At 38.6% G+C, this 26,324-nt stretch overlaps 1 protein-coding gene across 8 annotated transcripts in view; it reads left to right on the top strand.

Moving 5' to 3' along the window:
- LOC128982747 (peroxisomal acyl-coenzyme A oxidase 3-like) overlaps positions 1–26,324 on the top strand; it is a 177,620-nt gene that overhangs the window by 81,392 nt on the left and 69,904 nt on the right. For all 8 annotated transcript variants that reach the window (XM_054401695.1, XM_054401699.1, XM_054401698.1 and 5 more), the window contains one exon: positions 18,201–18,316. In XM_054401695.1, coding sequence (XP_054257670.1) covers positions 18,201–18,316 — 116 coding nt within the window. The remainder of the gene's footprint in view (positions 1–18,200; positions 18,317–26,324) is intronic.

The raw sequence follows: 26,324 nt of genomic DNA, 5'->3' as shown, positions 1-26,324 counted from the left end.
CTGGGGATCTATCGCTCTGGTTATCTCTGGTTTCCCAGCAATGGGTAAGGCCTCGATCGGGCAGCGGTGTAAATGGGAGGTTGGGGTTCCCCCCGTCAGCGTGCTGATGGTCCCCTTCCTCCTGGCTTTCGATGGCGGGTTCTGCCTGTCAGGGATTAGATAGGTCCCGAGTGTTGCTTGCACTAAATGCGTCGGGGCGCTCTACCATGGACCTCTAGGTCTCGACCTAGTGGAACCCAGGTGGAGTGACGCTTAAACAAGCAGCCGGAATCCCTGGTTAGGATCGAGGGGCAACCCTCCTTCCGAAGGGTCTGCTTCGGCAGCCGGCGAGCCTGATGACCTTAAGTCATCCGCCCATGATGTGCTAAAGGTTGATGCGTAAGCTTCGGCCTACATCATGGGGCCCGGGTATGTCCTAAAGGATAGGTACCGGGTATGCAGTCAGGGGGCTTCGGCTCTCATGACAAAACGAAATGGAATGGGAAAAAATGGAAATGGGTACACTTTGTCGACTCGTGGCACGCTGTGTTTACGGCAAACGCGATCTCCTTCAGATTCGCGTCCCACGTTTGGTGATCGCCTTTCACGGACTGAGCGATAAGAGTCTTAAGAACGCGGTTACGTCGCTCTATGGGATTAGATTGCGGGCTATAGGGCGCAGTCGCCTGAAACTCGATATCCCATTCCTTCGCCATATCCTTAATTATCCTCGAGGTAAACTGAGTACCGTTGTCCGTGATAAGTACATCAGGCGCGCCAAATCGATACAAGACGAGTAAATAAATAAATAAATAAATAAATATCAAAGGGGCTAGTTCAGTCCACTTACTGTATTGGTCCTGAAATGCGACGACAAAGCGATTTCCTTTCTTCGAACGCGGGAGGGGACCTAATAGATCCGCGGAGACAGTATGCCACGGCCCACCAGGTGGGCGAAAATGCATTTGGCCGGCGGGTTTCGTCTGTTCAACCTTGTAACGTTGACATACGGGACAGTTCCTTACATACTTACGCACGTCACGTCTCCAACCGGGCCAGTAGTACTGTTTGCTTACTTTTCTAGCGGTCTTCTTAACGCCGAAATGTCCAGCCGCAGGGGAGTCGTGCACCTCTCTCAAAACCACAGCCCGTTCGTCCTTAGGAACACCCATTTTCCATCTCTGTTCCCGGCCATCTCCTTCCGTAGTTTGCCGACCAATCGAGCGATATAATTTGCCTTCCCGAATGACATATTTGTGGTTCATCCCGGGATTGACGCTCATTTTATCCCAGAGTTTCTCGTACCACTTGTCCGACTGATTACTCGGCCTTTCTGGACCGTCTCCAGCGTCGGGACCTCCATCCAATTGAAGTGGACAGACCGCTGTCTCAATAGACGTATGCTCGGCTACACCTACGGGGTGCCGCGATAACGCATCCGCCACCCAGATGGCGATGCCTTTCCTGTACTGCACCTCGAAATCGTGCTGCTGGAGTTCTAACACCCAGCGTGCTAACCGGCCTGTCGGCTCCTTAAGCCGTAGCAACCATTTCAACGCTATATGGTCTGTGACGGCGATGAAGTGGTACCCCTCAATATAGGGTCGGAACTTCCTCACGGCCCACACCAACGCCAAACACTCCTTCTCTGTCACGGTAAATTTACGTTCTGAGTCAGAGAGAAGTCTACTCGCATAGCTGATAACGTTCTCCTTTCCGTCCTTCTTCTGTGTGAGCGCGGCACCGAGCCCGTCGTCCGACGCATCAACTTGCAGTACGAACGGCTTATCGAAATCGGGACAAGCTAATATCGGTGTCGTGGTCAACTTCCGTTTCAGCCCGAGGAACGCCTCCTCTTGGCTTTCAGTCCAGCTCCATTTCGTCGATTTCTTTAGGAGACACGTCAGTGGAGTAGTAAGTCGCGCGAACTGGTCTATAAAGCGTCGATACCATGACGCGAGTCCTAGGAAGCTTCTAAGGCTCTTTACGTTAGTTGGACGCGGAAATTCAGCGATTGCTTTAACCTTTTCCGGGTCTGTACCAATACCGTTCGCTTTAACGACGTGGCCGAGATACTTCAGTTCGGTCCGACAGAACTGGCACTTTTCAACATTGAGCTTTAGCCCCCCCTTTCTGAGTCTACCCAGCACTTTGCATAGCAAATCGAGATGCTCCTCGAAGGTTTCAGAGATCATAACGAGGTCGTCCAGGTACGCGAACGCCCTAGGCTCGAATTCCAGACCAACAACCTTTGAAAGGTCGCGCCAGCCGAATGAAGACCGAATGGCATCGATGTGAACTGATACAGCCCGCGCCCAGGAACCGTAAAGGCAGTGAGAGGCCGGCTCGCCGCCGCCAACGGCACTTGCCAATATCCATTAGCCAAGTCGAGTGTGGAAATAAATCGTGCCTTTTGCAACTTTTCAAGTATGGCAGATATTCTAGGGAGGGGGTAAGCATCCTTCTCTGAACAATCATTCAGACGTCGAAAGTCTATACAGAACCGATATTTTCCACTAGGTTTCTTAATAAGCACTACAGGGGAACTCTATCCACTAGTAGATGCTTCGATTACCCCGGCACTTAGCATACGATCCACTTCAGCGTTTATCACTTCCTGCATAGCGAGATTTCGAGGATAATACCGCTGCTTGATTGGAGTAACTCCTTTCTTTAAACGGATTTTGTGTTGGATCAGTTCCGTGCGGCCAGAAACGCTTTCAAATAAAGGCAATTCGGCCTTTAGAAATTCGCCTAATCTTTTCTTTTGGCCCTCAGTCAAGTCCGATACTGCGCTTAATTCGACAATCTCGCCGGCGACATTCGTCCTACTAGTTTCTAACGCGACGTTATACGTCACCAAGTCCAGTCGTTCGAGAGTGTCGATACCGAGAACCACGTCACTAGTGAGAGTGGGGAGATGCAATGTATAGAACTCCTCATCGCGACCTTGAATCGAACCCTTAAAACGATAGGATTGGTCTGATTTCGAACAGCTACCGTTCGCGAGTCTCACTACCGTGGGAGTCGAAACAGACATAATTCCAGACCGTTCCAAGTGACGTGCAACCGCCGTGCCGATCAACGTGACTACGGCACCTGTATCTATTAGCGCGGCGAACTCTCGCCCTGCTATCGTCATTGATACGTGCGGTCGTCTGTCGTTGGTCTGAATCTGAGCGTTCTCGGTTTCCGGGAATTTCTTAATTTTCTCTAACCAAGCGCACCAGTCCGGGGAGGTCTTCGTAGTAGGCACTACTGAGGATTCAGGCGACCTCCTTCTTCCTGAACCCGTCGATCGTTTCCCTGGCACTGACAGTCGTGGGTGCGGATGCCCACCTTTTTACAATAGAAACACTTTAGAGTTCTCGGCATACGGCAGTCACAAAACAGGTGGCCTTTCTTGTCACAGTTCCAACATGTGATGGTAGACTTGTCACGCACATTATCGGGCAATCGCGAAACTGTATTGTTCTCTCGGGGTGAACCTTCACACTCACGCTCTGAGTGATGTCGTGGGCTCGTAGATGACGAGGTCCTCGTAAAATTACTCGTCCGGGGGTTCGGGGAGTTCTCTCGTGACCTACGTGGTCTTGCCTCTGACCGGAAGCCTACGCGCTTCTCGGTTAATTGTCCCGTCACGCCGTTCGATGACTGACACTCGCCAATCGTCGAAACTCCGAAATTATCTCCTGATTTATTATCGCGTCCTCGTCTCGGGTGATAAGCCTTTTCGGGGACCAACGCTGCCGATGGAGGTGGAGGGGGACGGAAAAGAGATTTTTCCCTAAAATAGCTGTCAACGTGTTCCGCTTGTCTGAGCATTTCGTCGACCGAGAAAAAGTCGTGTCCCCTCATCGTCAACTTATATTCGGGTCTCATATTCGTATACAAAATATTTAATTGTTCGTGCAGACTGAGGGTTCCCTTGCGTCGCATGAGAGTAGTTAAAGCCACAACAAAGTTTCTAAAAGCTTCGTTGTCACCTTGAGTCCGACGCCGAATTTCTTCGTCTAGATTTCGCTGGTACCCCGGTGGTAGGAATTGTAGCTCGAAACTCGATCTAAATGACTCATAATTATGCCAGGAGTCTTTATAGTTTCGATACCACAACAATGCATTACTATGGAGTAGTTCGGGGAGTGCTCATATAATGTCGTTCTTATTAATTTCGTAGGCTTCCATAAGCTCTTCCAGGCGTTCCAAGAAAGAAACGGGGTCTTTAGAGTCAAAACGAACGTTCCACTTTCGAACTAGATTACACAACGCCGAGACGTCAACACCAACCTTACGAATTACGTTAGGATTTTCGTGACACGAAGGCAAACCACTACTGAATCCGTGATTCACGCTTGCCTGTGTAGGAATACCTAGTTGTTCGCTCGCGAATTCTCCGTACGATCGCTGACCGGTACCGGACACCGTAGGTCGATGAATTGAATCTGTAGAGTGGGAAGTGTCGAAAGCATAGTTAACACATGGTCTGGTTAGTGTACTATACACTAACCCCTCAGAACTTTTAAAACGATCTGATTGTGTTATATTGGCTGGATAATTACTAGCCTGATTGTTGGTCTTATCAGCGTGCATCGTTAGGCTTGATAACGAGCGACAAACGTCCTCAAAGTGGGAGTGTTGCACGACGTCCAAGTGCCACGACGTCCAATAATATTTTTTCAGTGCCACGACGTCCAAAACATAATTTTTGAGTTGTTGCACGACGTCCAAGTGCCACGACGTCCAAAAGTACAGTTACTGCCAAAAATATAGTCTTTCTACAAGCTTTGGACGTCGTGGCACTTGGACGTCGTGAAACAGCGCACTGTAGAATTGTAAAGAAGTATCATTTGCACCACGTCCAAAGCCTCTGCCAGTTGCACGACGTCCAAGTGCCACAACGTCCAATCAATATTTGACTGTTGCACGACGTCCAAGTGCCACGACGTCCAAAGTGCCTGCACACTGTGAACACTGTTTGCCGACCTCAGTGCATACAGTTCGCATTGCAATTATTGAAGGCAACTAGGCCTAGTCAACTGTTTGAAAGTTGTCAACCGCTTCGTCTTCGCTTAATGTTTAAATTATTCAATATTCAATGGTTCTAATTGAACTAATTATTGCATTCGCTTAAATTTTTTATATGTAAAATAAATACTATGTCACCGTAAAATGTAGTATTTCTGTTGTTATGATTGCATAATTGATTTCTACAAAATAGAGCTATGTCATGGAGACGAAATAAATAAATGACTACACTATTCACTATATTGTATGATCAATACAATAAATTAATTACTAGCCCAAAAGTGGTAGGTTTAATGTGAGTAGTGGTAGAATTCTAAGTACTGCAGTAGAATAGAATTGTCATACTATATCAATTGGTAGCAAATTTACTCGTAAGATAAAATGTATGCACAGTTTTATAACAGGTGTAAGACTTCCCATTTAAGTACCGGTATCATTGAAATTGTATAACTTCCATAGAACAGAAATGAGATAAGTAGATATTGATACACAGATATATGAATTTTCATACACTTAATTATAATATGACGAATTCAAAAAAGGTTTATCCGTCAAATGTGCTAAATATTATGTGAACTATCACTCAACTTTTTAAGCTATAATGGTGTTACTACAATGGTTAAAAATGTTTCCTGTGAAACATGTATTTTTTAAACTAAAAGGAGGTTTTCTTTTGGTACAAACCTTGCTCTATTAGTGCATACGAAAAATAATTTCACTATTTTACGAGATCAATGTTTGACAACAAATGGTTGAAGCAGATATTCAGAGATGAGTGTCTCCAGCTGATGCAGTAATAAAAACGTATTTTAGCCATTGCACAGACAATATATAATACTGTAATAGTAATCTATCTATCTATATATCTTCTATCTATATAAATAAAATTAGAGTTTTGTCTGTACATTGTTCAGAATTATAAATTTTTAGATTATTTTTTCGTTTTATACATTAAAGAAGCCGAAACAAGTCTCATCTCTATTTCTGTCTGTCGGTCGTCTGTTACGGCCCAAGAGGCATTTTACGCGGCCTTCTCCTGAAAAACGAGACTACCTATCAAGATCCAAATCATTTTAATGTATTCACTGGATTGGCGAGATTGTCTTTAGCCATTAAAATATGGCCTCACTATTTTTTAAATAAAATGACGGATGTTTAAAACCCCGATTTCGTGCGATTTTTGTCAAGTTTTTTCCTGATGTCCATCACATAATCATCTATGAAATAACGTACAGCTGTTCGGATTATTTTTTCTAGCTGTCACTGATATGTTTACATTAAATGTTGTTTACAAATACCGCAAACGATTCCAATAACGTTTTGAAAGCAAAACCCAAACCAAGTGAGATTAAAAACGAGTTTCCTTACACAAAGGATTTAATTAATCAAAAGTACAATAATGTGTATTGTAACCGTAAATTAAATTAGAGATTCTTTGTGTATAACATTTTTCTGAAGTTTTGATAACCGGGAAAAAGACATTGAATCAGTGTTGTATAGGGCTGGAACTTACATTTATAAAATCATCGTCGCCAATAGCTTACTAACAAGGTTTTCACTCATTGACGGCGTTTCAATGGCGGTTGTGTGAAGTGTTAAGTGAAAAATAATAGCTGCAGTGAGTGATTGTAACAGAGGTTTGCCGGTTTACGGATGATGCTAAACTAGCTTTCCAATGTGTCACTTTCGGTTTCTACTCACCGCTATGTGCTGCAATCGCTGGACAACCCCCATACAGCAATAAGCCCATAAACTGTATCTTGGGGACGTAGGTCTACCCAATTATTTGTCGCATGACAACCTATTCGACGACGATCCTTGATACCGGTACTTTTCCCTACAATACATGGCCTTACTAATTAGGAAATCAAATTAAAAACGTTATAAACACAACATTGTGTAATTTTTTCGCATTTCCTTCTTATGTTAACTACATATACGAAACATAGTTTAGAGAATACGCAATCTTTTAATTAACAAAAATCTGTTTGGATGAGATTGTTTTGTTCAAACTGTCACCAAAATGTTTACATAAAAAGTTGTTTACAAATAATTCAATTAATGAGAAATAACGGTATTGATTTTCGATAACTTTTTGTCAGAAAATCCAAAACCAGAGAGATCAATATCCTCGGAACTGGATTAACGCATTTATTGGTTGGATGTACTATAGTTCTTAACTGTAAACATTGGTTTTTGGTACTGGTATTTTCTTAGAACCGGTGGTATCAACAAGAATAATTTTTACGTACCAACACATCACTATTTACAAATTAGTTATCGTTAGTGTTGCACCTTATTTATTACAGTAGTATTCAATTTAACTGATGTCTTACTGTATAAGTTTTGCTTTTTCTTTATATATCATATTAGGTTTATATATAATAGTTTTGCCAGCACGTCTGAAAATATGCAAACCAACTGCTGTTCTTTATATAATAAGGTTTAAACTGACTACTATAATATCCCCGTGCGTAGAACGGGCACACAGCTAGTACTATTATAAAGAAGAGGTGGTGTCTGTGTCTGTGTTTGTATGAGATAATCTCAAAAAGTACTGCACTGACTGGGCTCAAATTGCACACAAATGAAGCTACAGCTCCGAGGATACATATAGAACTATTCCTGCTTTGATATTGTCCTAGGGCTCTGCCCCGTGGGCTTTCAAAAATTTGAGATGAGAGATTTTAAAATATTGATTGATGGTATCCATGGTAACAAGAGCAAACCTACAAAATTTAAAAATGTAAAAAAACCAGAACTAAATGAATTTTGATTTCAATCATCTATTATCTTATATCATATCTATATATACTTATTTAATACGCAAGCAGGTTTTTTGTGACAATTACTCCTCCAAAACTACTGAACCGATTTACATGTTCTTGGTGTCATTGGAAAGAACGTACCATGTAGTTGTGCAGGAAACTTTCTGTTTAGGTAAATAATTAGAGGGTGAGTTTCTGGGGCCCTTTAAAGTTTCATATTTCACCATAAGATTAACATGGGAAACAAATACTGTTATGAAACTCCAGCTGTTGTCAGAAATTAAAAGTGAGAAGAAGGACATATGTTAATTGTAAACACAGTCAATAAGTTTGCTACAAACATTTACTGATTTGGTTCAAATGAAATATTTGGCTATTTGAATTTGGGTTGGCGTAAATATTACAATGGAAAAAACGAGAGAGCCTGGATAAATTGTTATACTAAAAAGAAAACTGAAATAACACTGTACTGCATTTCTTAGTAATCATTGAAAGAGCCGATTTGCAAACTATGAAAACATTAAAAAAGTCATAGAACACCACCAAGGAGAATAAATAGAAATAATGTGTTTTTATATAATCGTTATTATGGACAACCTAATGCGGCTATGAGTGAGGCTATTTGTAGAAAACACTAAAAAATCAGTTTTTGAAAAATGTTAAGATATTTACAAGAAATGTTGATTATATCGATCTGTTATGTACATCTTGAGTATTCCATTATTTTTGAGTCGAATCTTTTAAAGTCATCAAAAATTATTACTGTTATTTGTTTTAAAATAACGCCTGTAATACTTAGCAATTGCTCGATTTCGAGCAACAGGGACACTAGTACTTATTTAATACGCAAGCAGGATTTTTGTGACAATTACTCCTCCGAAACTACTGAACCAATTGACATGTTTTTGGTGTCATTGGAAAGAGCGTAACGTGAAGTTGTGCAGGAAACTTTCTTTTTAAGGAAATAATTAGAGAGTAAGGCCCTGGGGCCCTTTAAAGTTTCGTACTTATCCATAAGATTAACATGGGAAACAAAATTTGTTATGGAACTCCAGCTGTTGTGAGAAATTAAGAGTGAAATATTGATTGATGGTATCCATGGTAACAAAGAACAAACCCACAAAATTAAAACATGTAAACAAGCAGAACTAACTGTCAAATTAATTTTGATTTCACAATTCCACACAGCTGGTTCAAACATATTAAATACTGCATGATTATTAGAACAGGAACGGTAGGGATCACAAACATTAATCAAATATGTCACTCACCCGAAGAATTTTTGTCTATGCCCGAATGTAAACATTTAACATTGATTAAATGGAACTGTCATACTACATGTTAATGTCATTAGTATGGAATTCTTTCAACATCATTTGTTGATCGAGTTTGTTTCAATATTTTTGAACTGCTGTAATAATATTTTACAGGAAATAATTGTTAGATAAATTCATGGATAAGTAATACCTAATTCAGATTCTTCAATCTTTGCTGTTATTAAAATTGTGTATCCGCAGTAAACCTTCAGACTAAGCGAATTTTCATTTACCTGGCTTAATTAATACAAAGATTAATTATTCCCTTAAAATGGTCATTTTTTCCTATTTAAATAACATTAAGTTAATTTTAATATGAGTACTTAGGTTTGCTGCTACAGGGAAGGTAGGTGTGTTTTTGTTGAAATGTTGATAGCTAAGTATGATTGTTATTGGTTTGCAAATCCTGTATTACTTTACAATTGCTCGAATTCGAGCAACATGTACACTAGTATTAAATAATGCACGAATATTAGAACAGAGAGGGTAAGGATTATAAATTTAAAATAATGATGTTACTAGCCCGAATGTAAACATTATTTTACATTACTTAAATGTAGCTGTCAAACCATATGTTAATGTAATTTCATTTAGTATATGACTCTTTCAGTTACTTCATTTGTTTATGTTTATGATCTACTACCGCGGGATTTGCCCCGTTCAACTTCACAAGTGAGCTCGTTCGCATGGCTCAATCACGTCCTGGTTGAAGTTTGTTCGCTACGCTCACTCACCTTTGGGTTGGAGCTCGTTCGCTCCGCTCACTTGCCTTCAGGTTAGCTCGTTCGCTGCGCTAACTCGCTTCCAGGTTGAAGTTCGTTCGCTACGCTCACTCACCTTTTGGTTGCAAATTAAATGAATTTATTTATTTCCATTGAGAACAAACTTATTACATGCATTTTGGCTGTAGTCATAAATTTAAAAAATAATAGTGCTGCACCCTGTTGGTAATCCTTGTAACTTTAATGCTATTGAACATACATAACACAACAGAAACAACTTGTTTAATTAAACAGCCATTAAGAAATTCCTTTTGAATATGAAAAATCATAAGGTTAACATGGGAAACTCCAGAGCCACTGGGGCGGAGCCCGAAAGCCCGATCAGAATAAAAACTACTTAGTTTTCCTATTTAACGCCCAAAGAATCGGTGTACCAAATTTAAGCCTCCTAGGTAAATGGGAAGTGGAAGAATTAGTGATGAGGGAGTGAGTGAGTCAGTCAGTCAGTGAGGGCTTTGCCTTTTATATATATAGATTATACTGAGTCTGTTCTATTTTTGTGAAATGCTGTAATAATATTTTACTGGGAATGATTCATTTTAAAAGAAATCATTCATCATGGATATAGGAAATAATTAGATTCCATAATCATTGCCCTATCAACCTAGGCCCTTTTCCTGAGTGTTATGAGGTTTATGTTTTGATTTATTTTTGTGTAAACCGTAATATAATCCCTCTGCCACAGCAAACGCGTAGACTGAATTTCCATTTGCCTGATTATATAATTTCACTAAAATATGTTAGAAAATTACCGTATTTTCCATATTTATTTATATTTTCCTATTTTTTCTATTTGTCGGTTTGGAATTATTGTGATAGCTTTTTGTTTACAGTGCAAACCATGGATGTATGGATGGATGGATGGATGTTTGTGACAAGCAAACGCGAAAAATACTAAACCGACAAGGTTGAAATTTGGTATGATGATAGATGACATCCCCGATTAACGTATTCTTACCTCAAAAATTCTTTCAGTCTCCGCCCCGGTGGCCCTGGCTCTGGACTTTCTCATGTTAACGTTATGAGTATTCATATTTAAAGAAATTGAAGAATTTTGTAAGCCGTTTCAACTGTACAAGTTGGTTCTATGATATTAAACACCATTAAAAATTTATAAGGCTTGCCAAACAGGGTGCAGCACTATTATGTTGTTTGTTTGCATTAATGACCACAGCTAATTTGAACCAACTAGCAAAAAAAATTTGTGGTACACAATGAGAACTTACTATTTTCCATGGTTTAGGTGCAGTGGTAGAACATCAGGACTATGGTAGATGTGTACTACACAATAGGATACCCCTAGGAGGCCCTCTAGTCTATGTATGTTACATGAAGCACAACATGAAAAAGAATAAATTAAAGGAAGGTAAAAACGGATCAGTTGCTGAAGGTCTAAATCTCGGAAGGTCTAATCAGACCTTCGACACACATTTTGCAGTTTGTATGTGGTTTGTACTTTATGCTGAGGATCCCATGAATCCTGTACAAAATAAAAAAAAATGTTTTATTCAAACTACAAGTTTATTACTTTTCCGAGAACCAGCTTTTATCAGGACTTCCGCTCCCACGCTAGTTGGCAACATCAACTGTGCTATATGAAAACAATAAATCTTGAGTAAATATACAGTAATGTTGAATTTTGAGGTTGTGGTGTTCCTTCGTAAACACATTCAATTATAATCTAGGAATATGTAAATTTATTGTTATACGTTAACTTTATTGATATTCGATTCGCTACAGTACTATTAAAACCTATAACATTTTCAATTCATGTGCGTTGTATTTTAGAGTTGGGGAAACAAAAGAACCCTGTGTACAACTTATTTATATGATATTCCATTCGTTGCAATTTAATAAGTGGTGTAGCAAAACACAAACACAAAATTTATTGAAATAAATTTAAGTCAATGTTAAGTGAATACTATTAATAAACACTAGTGTACCTGTTGCTCGAATTCGAGCAATTGCGAAGCATTACAGTCGACTCACGAAGATTATGGAAATACTTACGATCCACACAACAGTTAGATATAATCAAAATCTTTTGTAAATGTCTTATCTTTTCTAAAAAAGCTGATCTTGTTTTTTTAGTGTTTTCTACAAATTTTTCCCTCTCATAGCCGCATTAGGTTGTCTATGATAACGATTATAAATGAAAAAAAAAACATTATTTCTATTTCTTCTGCTTGGTTGTGTTCTATGGCTTTTTCTATGTTTCCATTGTTTACAAATCAGTTATTTCAATGATTGCTCAAGAAATGTAGAGCAGTGTTTATTCAGTTTTATTTTTAGCCTATATCTAATTGTCCAGGATTTCTGTTTTTTTTTCCATTGTAATAATTTTACCAACCCAAGTTTCGTCGACAGATGCAATACGCCAAAGAATATCACCTACGTACAATCTCCAAGAAGTGGTAAAAAAAAGCAGAAACCAAGCCATACAATAGATATAAGTTAACCCCTTAAGAAATAATTTTAAGAGTTACTGTGATATTAGGATTTTCCACTGATTTGGTAATAGAACATTATATTGCAAAACATGACACTCTCAAATTAGCTGGGACAAAAACCCAGTTTTTCCTCCATAAGAATAACATGGGGTGGGAATTCAAAGGCCACTGGGGCAGAGCCCCAAGGGAATTTACCACGTTTCTCTTTTGATGGCTCATTTACAGACCAAGACCTTTCTTTAGACACCTCTACCGAGTTTCTACGCCAAGCCGTTCTCTCAATTTAGCTATGACAAAGAAAAACAGTTTCAAATTAATATATAGATACTAGCTGACCCGGCGAACTTCGTATCGCCTAAGTTATAGGTTTCCCCTAAGGCCGCGGCTCCACTTGCCGTAGATTGCAGCGCTGCAAATTGTAGCTGGTCAGTTGAAGAAATGGGAAGGCAGCGATCAAACGAAGGTGGCTCCACTAGCGACAGTCTGCAGCGCGCTACATTTTACGGCGCGCCGTAGAATGTAGCGTCGCGCGGGAATGGAACTCGGACCATTTTCACGCTACATTTTGCAGCGAACAGGTGGCTCCACTAGCTGTAGATTGTAGTGCCGCGTCAAAGTGTACGTACAACCGACCAGCATACAGGCACGAGACACACGCTACAATCAGTATCGACTTTTTAGTGTCCTTAGTTTTTGATTTTTGTGGATTGATTTGTAATCAATGGAGCCTGAACTATAGACTGTGAAATTATTATATTAGAAATTTATAACTTATTATATCGGGAGTGTGGGGATCTTGTTTTATAGAGGTTGTGTAGGGGGTTTCTACTTTATACATATTATAAATTAATACAGTAGTGATTGGAGAAGCAAATACGTAAACACATTCAATTTGTTTTTAAATGCAGCAGTCGTCAAATTGTTATGATTAGCCCTATAATAAAAAGTTCCTAATGGTTGTTTTAGATTATTATTAATATGTACAACAAAAACTCAAGAAACTCATTGATATTCAGCGTAGGCCTACTTTGGTTAGACATATTACTTCTGAGGGTAAATGAGTGCAATAAAAAATAAAAAATGGAAATAGAATAGAAATAGAGATAAAATGACCATTAAAGTAAGAGTAGGTAATTCGACACACCCAGGATTGATGAAGCGAGGGTTCACTGTATAAAATTAATTAGTTAAAATTCAGTACACTAAAATTGCATTAATGTCACTGAAAGCCGTTCCCCTACTCCAATTGCTTCTCTTACTTTGGTATTCTTCTTCTTCAAACGTGTTGATACTGTCTGAATACTTTTGTAGTTTAGTTTGCAATAAGTAGAACATCCCTTCGGACTTTCTATTGCTTAAAATTGGATGGATCCAACATTTTCGGATGCTGTGATCGGCGTCGTCTTGATAAAAGTACACTGATAACAACAAGACTACGAATGTTAATTTGCGGCATGATCCAGGGTCAAATTTACCTCCGCGCTACACTAAACTGCTAGTGGAGCCACGGTGCATGTGAGGACGCTGCAGATTGTAGTTCGTACTCTGCTGCTAGTGGAGCCACCAACTGTCGCGTGTAGCGCGCTACAATTTGCAGCGCGACGATTTACGGCAAGTGGAGCCCCAGCCTAAGACAGACCGATGGAAAGAAAGTACCGTTACGTTTAATTTTCAAGATGATCTCGTTCGCATCGCTCAATCACGTCCTGGTTGAAGTTCGTTCGCTACGCTCACTCACCTTTGGGTTGGAGCTCGTTCGCTGCGCTCACTTGCCTTCAGGTTAGCTCGTTCGCTACGCTAACTCGCCTCCAGGTTGAAGTTCGTTCGCTACGCTCACTCACCTTTGGGTTGGAGCTCGTTCGCTACGCTCACTCACCTTTAGGTTGGAGCTCGTTCGCTGCGCTCACTTGCCTTCAGGTTAGCTCGTTCGCTACGCTAACTCGCCTCCAGGTTGAAGTTCGTTCGCTACGCTCACTCACCTTTTGGTTGCAAATTAGCTGTTGTCATAAATGTAAAAGAAATAATAGTGCTGCACCCTGTTGGTAATCCTTGTAACTTTAATGCTATTGAACATCATAGAACAGAACCAACTTGTTTAATTGAAACAGCTGTTAAGATTCATTAATTCCATTTCTCATAAGGTTAACATGGGAAACTGCAGAGCCACTGGGGCGGAGCCCTTTTAATAATTTCGAAACGGGAAATAGTTTACGTCCGATTCGCATACCTACAGAATTTACACACCAAATTTCATAACGATCGGTGAAGTCGTTCCGGAAGAGTTTGCAGACAAACGCTGTGACACGAGAATTTTATATATTAGATTTGTGACATAAGACATTTAATTGAAGCCTAAAAACAGTTCGAAAAAGTCATTCTATTCTTTATACTAGTAAAAATTGAAATGGGGGTATAAAAATAGTTTTCAAAGATCATGTTGATCAATGTACATTCATCTAGTCTTGAGGAAATAAGTATTTAAAAGCTTACTTCAAACATAATGAAGTTTATCGGTTATTAACAAAATGTCATCATTTTTAAAACCATGTAAACCTTATAGTTTTCCAACGGTTGCCTTGTTTATTTTTTCTTATTATGTTTTTTTTTTTACTTTATGATGCTCCAATTAATGGTACAAATATTCGTAGTATATATATTTCTGAACAAGAACATATACCCATGTATATATAACTAATATACGTTCCATAAGCATTTTACACGAAAGAACACTGTTCGGCAAGTAGCCGGTCATCGTAACCGGTCTTCACTAAGGAGCTTGGACGTCATGCAACAGCGCTGTGCTATATTGGACGTCGTGCAACAGTCAAATATTTATTGGACGTCGTGGCACTTGGACGTCGTGCAACTGGCAGTGACTTTGGATGTCGTGCAAATGTTACCTTTTTACAATTCTATAGTGCGCTGTTTCACGACGTCCAAGTGCCACGACGTCCAAAGCTTGTAGAAAGACTATATTTTTGGCAGTTACTGTACTTTTGGACGTCGTGGCACTTGGACGTCGTGCAACAACTCAAAAATTATGTTTTGGACGTCGTGGCACTGAATAAATATTATTGGACGTCGTGGCACTTGGACGTCGTGCAATGCATCCCTCAAAGTTGGTTCCTGGAGGCAAACCAACTATCTCCCGTACTCTGTCCAGTTCCGCACTTCGTATGTCACTGTCACCTGGTCGCGAGTCGACATATCCCGTGTCGTAGCCGAGTGGAAGTGCAGACGCACCGTCCATGCTAACATTCACGTCCTTACCGTACACTGCTCGGGGAATGCTATGTTTCCAAAATTTACAAAAAGATTTTCGAAGTTCCTCAACTGTCCCCATATTAGGCAAACCGTATCGACTCATTTCGTAACGAAGTTCATCCTTGGTTAACGTGTGAATCCACCCAATTCGCGGGTCATCCTCTGAGGGACTCTTAGACGTCAACGTACGATCAGTCGTAGTAAGTAAATAAGTCGTTGGTACCATTAACTGTGACGTAGTTGTACCTACTTGAGGCTGAGTAGCCTCTGCGGTCGTAGCGGGAAAACTTAAAGTCGATGGCACAGTTGGTTGTGAAATAGTTTGCGCTACTTGAGCTTGTAAAGACCCGGCAGTCGTTGTCGAGGTCGATTCAGTCACCACTCTGACCGTTTTAGGCATAGTTTTCACGCTAACACTCGATCCTACCATTTTCGCTTATTCTTATATTCCAAAGAAAAAAACCACTACGATATCGATTCTACCGTTCGGGCGCCAATACTTGAAGTATGTTCGAATATTACGATAATAACGGAAATTCAATGTCCCTGTTCGGGCGCCACTTTGTGAGGTGTTTATGTCGGGTAGGGCACCTATCGTAAACTTACCTCCGATTTGCTCGGACAGCTCGAGTAGTCCAGGGTTTCGCTAACAGTCTTCGTCACTCGCTCACTGCTCCTCGGTCCTCGTAGATTTACTGTTGCGTCGATCTACTAGTACACAAGTACACACTGTGTACATCGGCACGTCGACGCACCGAACACGAATTACTATCAATGAATACACCAACTATAGTTACCACTTTAACTTGGTATCAGCACAGCGACGCACTGACAAAACCAAGTCGCAGCTAACTACTAGGGTCCGATAGATAAATAGGCGATGATTAGGAGATATAATAAAGAGCCAGCTCCTAGGCTTAACGAAAGGTCTCACTTCTGAAAATAAAACTAAAAATAATCTTCTCGGAATTAAAAGAAAACGACGCTAACTCGCGATAAGTAAATAATGAAATAAAATCAAACGTAGAAGGCGCCTATGCCAATTCTTCTTGGCTTTAAGGAAAATAAATAAATAACTCTTGATTAAGATTAAACAAAACACTTTGGATAACTAAAAGTAGGCGTAGGTGACTACGACACTACACTCGCAGCGTCGGTCGTTTAATTACGATTTTCTATAAACTACGATAAACGGCCTAGAATAGCCTAATAAATATCGTAATTTCCCTCACTAAAGGGGATACGAGTAGAGGTATAACGTATACGATAGTTATAAACAGTGTACTTACTTACGTATATACTTATGTTTCGCACGCCTTCGTCCGGATACTTTGTTCGCTCGCACAGCCTAAGGAAGGTTGGTGTGCGCGAACCTAACGCTCGCCGCCGACTGCCTGCTCGAAGGGTGTTTGGCGAACAAGCGCTCGCCATCGACTATCTTAAAACCTCTACCCTGTCTCCGGACCTCGGCTCCTCCCCACCACGGCTACGGCAGCGCTTCAAGGTGGCAGCGGCCGAGTCTCGAACTAGGTAAGACGCTGACCAAGTCATTGTTACCGTCGTGGTGTAATCGCCACGCTCGAATCGTTCGTGTATAAAATAAAAATTACCCCTAACAAAATTTGACCATTACATAGTCATTGACGCATTTACCAAATGAGTAGAAGTATTACCTACGAAATGTACTACAGCTACTTGGACAGGCAAGGAGTTGCGAAAAATGTTTTCTACTTTTGGATTACCAGATCTTCTTGTGCCAGACAATGGACGACAGTTTACTTCCTTAGAATTTACTAGTTTCCTTGAATAGTGTGGAATCACACATAAACAACTGCACCATATCACCCTTCATCTAATGGGCAGGCTGAACGTTTTGTTCAGACTGTAAAAAAATCACTTTAATGTATGGAAAATGACCCTCGATGAAAAAATACATAGATTTCTGATGCAGATCTGCCAAGCTCCTGATTCAACAGAGACATTTTCTTACTTTCTCATGTTTAATAGGAAGATCCGCACTTATCTAAGTCTACTAAAGCCTCTGGGAAAACACAAACCTACCAGTCCAAAAGGCATGATGAGAAGATTCAATCCTGAGTACCGCGTACAAATCAGAAATTATTCAGAACGAGACAAGTGGGCCTTGGGAACAGTTAAAATTAAAGATGGTAATCTTCATTACTACGTTAGAATGGATGTTGGTCAAATTTGGAGACCGCACGTTGACCAGGTGCTGCGCACAAAACTTTAAGGGGGGACCACTGTTACATATGTTATTAGGATTCACAGATATTAATTGTTATTATGTTTGTTTAATTCAATGTTTTTGTTTAGTTCTATGTTTACATTATGAAGTGATTAAACTGAGTTTAATGCAGCCCTTGTTAATAATTGTATTTAATAGAAACATTTTGACTTCATCTAATATTCTGCTTGATCAAATTCATTGCAATTTATTTGACAAATATTTTAAAGGGAGCTCCCTTGTAAAATTGTCTCTTAACTCTGTTTCTATTTATACTGAATCACTCGGTGCTGTTTCTGTAATGTAATTAATATTTTCACTTGATAACACTGTACAATCATACACTTGACCTGTAATTTGTTACTTTGCAGCTTCTGCATGTTTCATCACTATCGGATACCAAAGGAGAACCTTCTCAGCAGGATCGGTTCAGTGAAAGATGATGGAGAATATATCTCTCCCATTAGTGACCCACGCAAGAGATTTGGTCTGTTATAGTCATGGAGGTATTGGTGCATGCTATTTGGGATCTTACTCTATTTCAAGGCTATTAGCTTATAAAAGGTTGATTCATTCCCACAAAGCTTGATTAAATCCCCACCCATCCTCAAAACCCTCATCAGCCAACCCTACATCAGCTTAGAATTATTATAGTTTCTAGGTTGAGAGCACCAGTGGATGACCGTTTAAGCTTAAGGTTCCAATGATGTCCGACATGAGAAAATAGACTATAAAGCTACAGTGTAAAGAATAGTTTAAACGTCTTGTCCATATTCTCCTGTAAGTCCTAATGTATTATGTTTAAACAAAGTGCTGACAAAATTGGATGTAATGCACATAAATCATTGCACCAGTGAAGAACTGCATATTACATAACATTTTGAAATTGTATTATGCCCCATCCTTTTCATTATCATATCAATTGAGATCGGAACACAACCTAGGTGGGTATTTTAACCCAAATATGAGTGAAGGTTAGGTGTAGAATGGAGTGAGATGATCTGTGTGGCTTTGTTACTGACTAAGATCAGCTGTTTCGATTAGTTAGTGTAATTTTTTTAAAGCGCAATGATCAGGAACAATATAGGCCTAGTATTAATCATCGATCTCTATTATTACTACAGCTGGATCGCGCGCTGTGTGCTGGGTTTTCGGTCCAACCGCTCGCCGCTCCCCCCACCACGTAAGGTTGTTACTGTCTCTCTCTTACTCATTACATTACTCATATATATATGTGTCCGTTAGCGCGATAACTCGAGCAAAAATGATCAGATTTTGATGAAATTTGGTACAAACGTGTAAACCTACGTTAATTCGAACGAGTTCGCGAACCAGCATGATCGGACCATGGGAACGGGGGTTTATGGGGGCTTTTATGGGGTAAAAATGGGGTTTTCCCATTTTTGACCCAAAAAACATAAAATTTTGCAATTTCTTTCTAAACTATTTTGTAGAGCTTAAAAAAACAAATAATTTAGTATATTGAAGCGTTATAATGCGCCTAATAGTTACGGAGAAAATTCCAAAAAATTGTAAATTTAAAATTTCCATGTTATTCTTATGGAGAATAAGTAAACTGTTGTAGTTTGCTTGTTTATTAACATATTTTGCCCAAATTTGGAAAATGTTTTTATTTCTTACCAACTATTAACATTTTACATGAAAAACACTTTTACCCTCCCTGTTGCAGCAAACCTAAGTATGTTTTAAACTGATTCTTTTTAAATAGGGAATAAATGTGATATTTTATAAGGAGACATTTTAGTGTAAATCCAATCAGGGAAATGGAAATTCGCTTAGTCTGCAGGTTTGCTGCGGCGGGGGTATTTTTTAGATTATATTAATTTTTAAATCTACTAAATACGTTTTGTTATTGCCACTTTTAAAATTAATTATAGAACTGTTATCAATGCTAATGATTAATTAACTTAATTTAGCATACGCACTCATGTTTTTAAAGTTTAATCTTATGTTTTTTATGCATTTAACGTGCAGGAGTTGACCCATGCTGATCCGCAGCTTAAAATAAATATATTATCCAAGAAAATCAAATTTATAATTTTTGATTGAGTAATACAGTATCTTGAGCTTAACTGATTCAAACCAGCAATAAATCAAATTAAAGCCTGTACGTTACTGATTATTTTGAGTCCAAAACATAAAAAAATCATGAACAATACTGGAGCTATTGATTTTTAATCATAGAAATGTAGCGTGTCGCCGACCCTAAATCAAGTTTAATATTTAGTTTTTTTTTTCTTTTGTATTTAGGTCAAGTTGTAACAGTTTCCTTAGTTCTTTTCGGCTTTTTAGGCTTATCTGACGGCGAATCACGTGATTTCAATGCAAGTGTAAGAACAAAGAGACGCATTGAAGTTACTATGATCCCGTATTGGAATAGGGGACCAATACTGTATTGGCTGCACACGGGCAATGTCATCTAGGTATTAATCGCACTTCACCCATCGTACTGTCGACATCATTGCTCTTGCTCATAATGAATTAATAATCACACATTCGCATCTAATAGTTCAAATAAACCTTAAGTATTCAGCATCAAAATTATTATTATTATTTTATCTTCCCAATCTCATTAGGGCCTACTCTCTATTAATTAGAGTAGTGGTGGCTGCGATACCTCTTGAAGACCCTTGACTTTTCTCACGACCGGGACAGAAAAACCTCATGAAAATAGTTTTTATGTTGGTTCTTCACCTTGCATTTGCTTGAAACTCGTCCGATTTGAATAACTAATAGCTTATGTGAAAGCCGGTATTTCACAGAAGGTTCTTAAACCAAAATATAGGATTATAATTATAGATTCACAATACATCTTAAACTGAAGTGAGAATTCAAAAATGAGTGAAACTATTTTTTTTTTGTAAAAAAAATAAAAAACAAAAAAAACACTAGATACATATATGTCGTTACTTTATGGCAAATCTCTACGTGCATACCTTTAATTTTAGACCTCAATCATTGAAATCGGTTGGGTAAAATGCCAAATGAACTTGGAAAAGAAAAACCTAATTTGTTTAATATAATATATTAAACAAATTAGGTTTAAAAAAAAACTTATATTATAATCTTATATTATAAAAATATTATTGAAAAATCTTATATTATAAGATTTTTCATATTAGTAATAAATTATGCTTCATGCAGCTAACTTAACCAACGTCATATATTTGTTCAATTGGAGTGCCAAATGAAACGGGCCCCAAAAGGTTTAGAATAGGTTATGAGAAAAACATGTTATTTACGAAACAAACCATTTGTGTATGACAATAATATTTCAATACAATACAATTGTAAAGACATCTACAATTTTAGGCCGGGCGCACACCTGATGCACGGCACGGCACGGTGCGACGTTTTGCCTTAAGGCGCCTTATGCGACTAGATTTCTATTATTTCAAATGGGGGTGCCGCACACATCATCGGGCACGGCAAGGCAAGGCAAAACAGCGCCGTACAGCGCTTTGTTCTGCCTTTTCAATTTTCGTCTTTCGGGCAAAAGGCTTGAGGCAAAACAATGTGCGCATGCGCGAGGATCGACACCACGTTCAGCGCAGTGACAGCCCCTGTCAAAATCAGTGTGCACTTCCAACGATTAGTAATTATGATTTTTTCCGGATCTGCTCTTAGTTATGCAATGAATGGTTTCAAGTTCCTTTTTTGGTTGATGGGATGCACCCACGATTCTCTGTTAGGGAGATCATCCATTACATTCATTAGGTACCATCATTGACTATATAAACACAACAGTCAATGGTACCATTTAGCAGCGATGGCAGCAGCCTCTTCTTCGCCTTCTGCATCCATTCTCACAAAATGTGTCGTACAAAGTGTCACAAAATGTACAAACAACCTCATAACACACAGTATCTCACTTTACTGAAACCATGGGATCGACCATGTGGGTGCTCAAGTCACCTTGCCGTGCCGTGCCGTATGCATCTCAAATCTCCATCGGGCACGGCAAGGCAAGGCAAACACGTCTCGCCTCGCCTTGCCGCGCCGTGCTGTATCAGGTGTGCGGCCGGCCTTACAATTTACAATTTCCTATGTGTTTTTGAACAGTATTAATTTGTGCAACTTTTGCTGAAGACCAAATTTCCTTATGTCCTAAAATAACCCTAAATATGTTCCTAGGCTTACAATTAATTGTGGAAATTAATTGTATAATTTTTAAAACTTAAAAACTATAACAAAATTATGACAACTTCTCTAATATCTGATGCTTTTGTAATTAAATCAAATTTAATCGGGTTTAAAGTGATTTGTTTATAAGTACAAAGTAGTATGCGTTTAGTAAATAAGATAGCCTCAGACCCCTATTTTAAGGAGGCTTAATAATAATAATTTACAAAAAAAATATTAAGCCAGGCACATTTCTTGTTTTAATATTGGTACAACGGGTGAAGTGCGATTAATACCTAGATAACATTGCCCGTGTGCCCCCTCCCTATTCCAATACGGGATCATAGTAACTTCAACGCGTCTCTTTGTTCTTACACTTGCATTGAAATCAGATAAGCATAAAAAGCCGAAAAGAACTAAGGAAACTGTTACAACTTGACCTAAATACAAAAGCAAAAAAACAACTAAATATGACACTTGATTTAGGGACGGTGACACGCTACATTTCTATGATTAAAAATCAATAGCTCCAGTATTGTTCATGACTTTTTTATGTTTTGGACTCAAAATAGTCAGTAACGTACAGGCTTTAATTTGATTTATTGCTGGTTTGAATCAGTTAAGCTCAAGATACTGTATTACTCAATCAAAAATTATAAATTTGATTTTCTTGGATAATATATTTATTTTAAAGCTGCGGATCAGCATGGGTCAACTCCTGCACGTTAAATGCATAAAAAACATAAGATTAAACTTTAAAAACTTGAGTGCGTATGCTAAATTAAGTTAATTAATCATTAGCATTGATAACAGTTTTATAATTAATTTTAAAAGTGGCAATAACAAACCGTATTTAGTAGATTTAAAAATTAATATAATCTAAAAAAGAGTTTTTTTAATATAAAACATATACCATTATCTCCGCAATTTAATGCAGATTACAACTGTGTAAACAAATTGACAACCGAGCCACTATGAACAGAGATATAGCGTATTTTGTGAGCGCAAACGCGGAAATGCCATAAGACTTAATGAGTAAGAGAGAGACAGTAACAACCTTACGTGGTGGGGGGAGCGGCGGACCGATACGTGTGTATCTCTGAGCAGTACAGCGCGCGATCCAGTTGTAATAATAGAGATCGATGGTATTAATTGACCCTCATGTAGAAGCTAGACTCCCTGTATATGATGACAAACCATTTCAGGATTGTTTAAATATACATTCAAGTAATTTACCACTTTTTATTCAGTAAATTACCGTAGAATTTCATCCACGGTCAAATTCTGGTTATAGTGTATCCACACAACTTCTTATGAGTTTTTGTGTTTCCTAATACTTAAATATGTCCGAAAATAACATTTTCAAACCTTGAAATCTTCCAAATAATTGGTTAAAATATAGTCACCTACTGTTCAAATAACTCTTGGTGAGGATTTTGATAAAATAAATTAGTATATTATTGTACTTTACAACATTACCGTGAATGACACATAATATATTGCAATTTGCATCAATAATCAACCATCCAAGTTTGACCGAGGTGCTATAGTGGGAAGCTTGAAGACGGACTGGTTGACATACTTACTTTTGTTGTGCTACAAAAGGATGATTGGCACTTTCTTTTTGAACCAGTGCCAATGTATTACAATGAGGCCCCAAAGATTCTTTTATGACAGTTTGAAACGGTCATTTTGGGGGGGGGGGGGGGGGATTCACTGGTGCACCCGCTCCATGTTTTACTGATAGCTATCTCACTCCATTCTACACTCATACTTCATTATAGTGACAAGTATGTAGTTTGCTAAAATTCAATTAGATATAAATACATTTTCAGCAATTCACTCACTTTGTATAAGGATAATTTAATAAGATTTTCAATCCACCTAATTTTTATTTTCTCATAATCATAATCCAATGAGTGGTTTTTAATAGTTTTCAAATATCCAACGAAAGAATTAATAAAAATATGATGGTTTAAATTGGCTGCATCTACTTTCCTTCCTTTTGGTTTATTAAATTTATTGTTCAATTTACTAATGCTAACATTTCATTTTAGCACACAAGAAATAAAATTGCAACTCTTACTGCTTAAAATGGTGATGGACTTAGCACGTGTTACAGATATTGTATTGATTCATTCATGCATTTAAATATTTTTTCCAACCACTGAAAAATTTTGTTTTTACATCACAACATTCTCTCCATTATACCAGTTGCACAGTTATCGTTTTGAGCACAGTTCTTATCGGTCAGTCGATGCGAGCAGAAACCTTATCGCTGCTCCCGTCCAGTGGTTTGTAAGGTTAAGTTTGCCGTCCGGTGTGCTGTAACTTGTTATCAGGTGTACTTCGAGTGACATTATTACCTTATTTTTAAAGTTTAAAACAGTGTTAAGCCTTCTTTTCATTCACTATGGTGTTGTGTCGGAAGTGCGATAAGGATGTTCAAGCTAAGGATTCCTGTAAGTGTGCGGAGTGTCAAATGCCATTTCACACCGTGTGCGTGGGCGATCTCAAAACCTGTGACTCGCGTAATAACTGGAAGTGCGTTGAGTGTGCTTTCGAGAGTTCACCTGCTGCGAACAAGACAGCTTGTGGCGATCGTGAACAGGGCCAGTCCGTCGTTTTAGAAGCAATCGCTGCTCTCCGTGCCGAAATAAATTACCGTTGGGTCAGAAACGACGAGACTATGACATTGATACGTGCAGATATTAGCAACATAAGTTCGTGAGTATCAGTTGTTGAAACTGACCTTTATATCGTACAAACGAATGCCACTACAATGCAGTGCGAGGTAGATAACCTGATCGCAGAAAATATTAAGCTGCACAACGAGTTGTCCGTGGCTAAAACGGAAGTGCATGAGCTGCAACAGCACACACAAAAGAACAATATTGTAATTATGAGCGTCCGGGTTTTACCCCGAGGTTCAGATCCGCTAGAAGTTGTGAGTCGCATCGCATCTCTAATGGGTATTCCGTTTTATCGCGAAAACATCAATGCGGCGCACTGGCTTCCTCGTAGTGATGGTGTTATAGTAACCCAGCCTATCATTGTCTCCTTTATCTCTAGACTACAAAAACAAGAGTGGATTGCTGCTCGACGTTGCAGGCAAAGTCTCAAAGCCAGTGAGATCTATCAAAAATTCTCGGATCATCAGGTGTACCTGAACGAACAATTAACGCATGAGACTCGGTCAATCTTCAACGCTGCGAGAGATCTCATAAAGAAAGAAAAGCTTTCATCAGTATGGACTGACGACGGCAGGGTGTTGATCAAGAGAAACCCAACCACACCCCCCCTTCGAGTATCCAGCCTGATAAGGTCTTTTACTAAATTTAATTCACAAAAAAGTAATACCTCTTATTTATACTCACTAGAACTGTTTTAATTTGAGCTATTATGAATATAATCGTTCATTTCCCCATATCTCAAAGAGTAACGATATATTTGCTTTGTACTAACTGGTTAAAATTTAACTCATTTCCTTTATTAAAAGATTAAAATCGAGTTAAATAATCTTGTTTAAGTGACTAATTGAATTATATACGATTTGTTGAAGACATTTTTTGTCAAATGACTTGGAATAGGCTAGTTGAGTTCTTGTTAGGAAATGTAAATTAATTAAAGTGTCAACCTATTTTGATTATATTATTTAAAAGTCTAAAGATATCTGTTATATGAAACATTTGTACGTATTCATAAACAAGGTGTTCTTAGCTATAAAGTCTTATTTGAATCGTTTACCTAATAACTTTTACACTTAATCATGCGATTGCATTTACCAAAGGTTGTTTAGTGCTTATTCTAAGTTGGACAATAAACAACAATGAATTTTTAAATTTTAGCAAATAATTTACCTCACAGAATACTTTTTTGATTCTTGATTTTTTACTATGTTATAATTGGTGATTAACACTATTTGTGCTGTCGACATGTTTGAACATAAAAGTTGCATTTATTTCAATGTTAAGCAATTGCGGGAATTCCCGTCATCAGCACCCAACGTGTTAATGTCTTATGGCATATACTCTTAGATGTCACTTTTAACACAGATTGTTTAATTTCCTCTTAACGCTGGGGTTTTAACACTATATACACAATTTATGTATTAGCCGGCCGGCAATAACCCATTAAATTCAGTAAATAAATTAGCTTTGGTGGACGAATAAACCACCCCTCTCATACATTGCAATGTAATTACTGACGTTGATTGTTTCAACTCTTATAATTTAAACCAAAACATAAGAAGTTATAGTAAAAACATTGACGAATTTCTAGTTTTATTACAAGGTATTAAGTAAATTTAATTGTATTATTCTATCAGAAGCATGGTCGAATCATCAGGGTGA

Source organism: Macrosteles quadrilineatus, unplaced genomic scaffold (assembly GCF_028750875.1).
Source record: "Macrosteles quadrilineatus isolate MER2022 unplaced genomic scaffold, UCM_ALF_1.0 Scaffold_1__1_contigs__length_201487025, whole genome shotgun sequence".
Classification (NCBI taxonomy): Eukaryota; Metazoa; Arthropoda; class Insecta; order Hemiptera; family Cicadellidae; genus Macrosteles; species Macrosteles quadrilineatus.
Note: the sequence above shows the minus strand (reverse complement) of the source record. Positions and strands in the feature narration are given on the sequence as shown.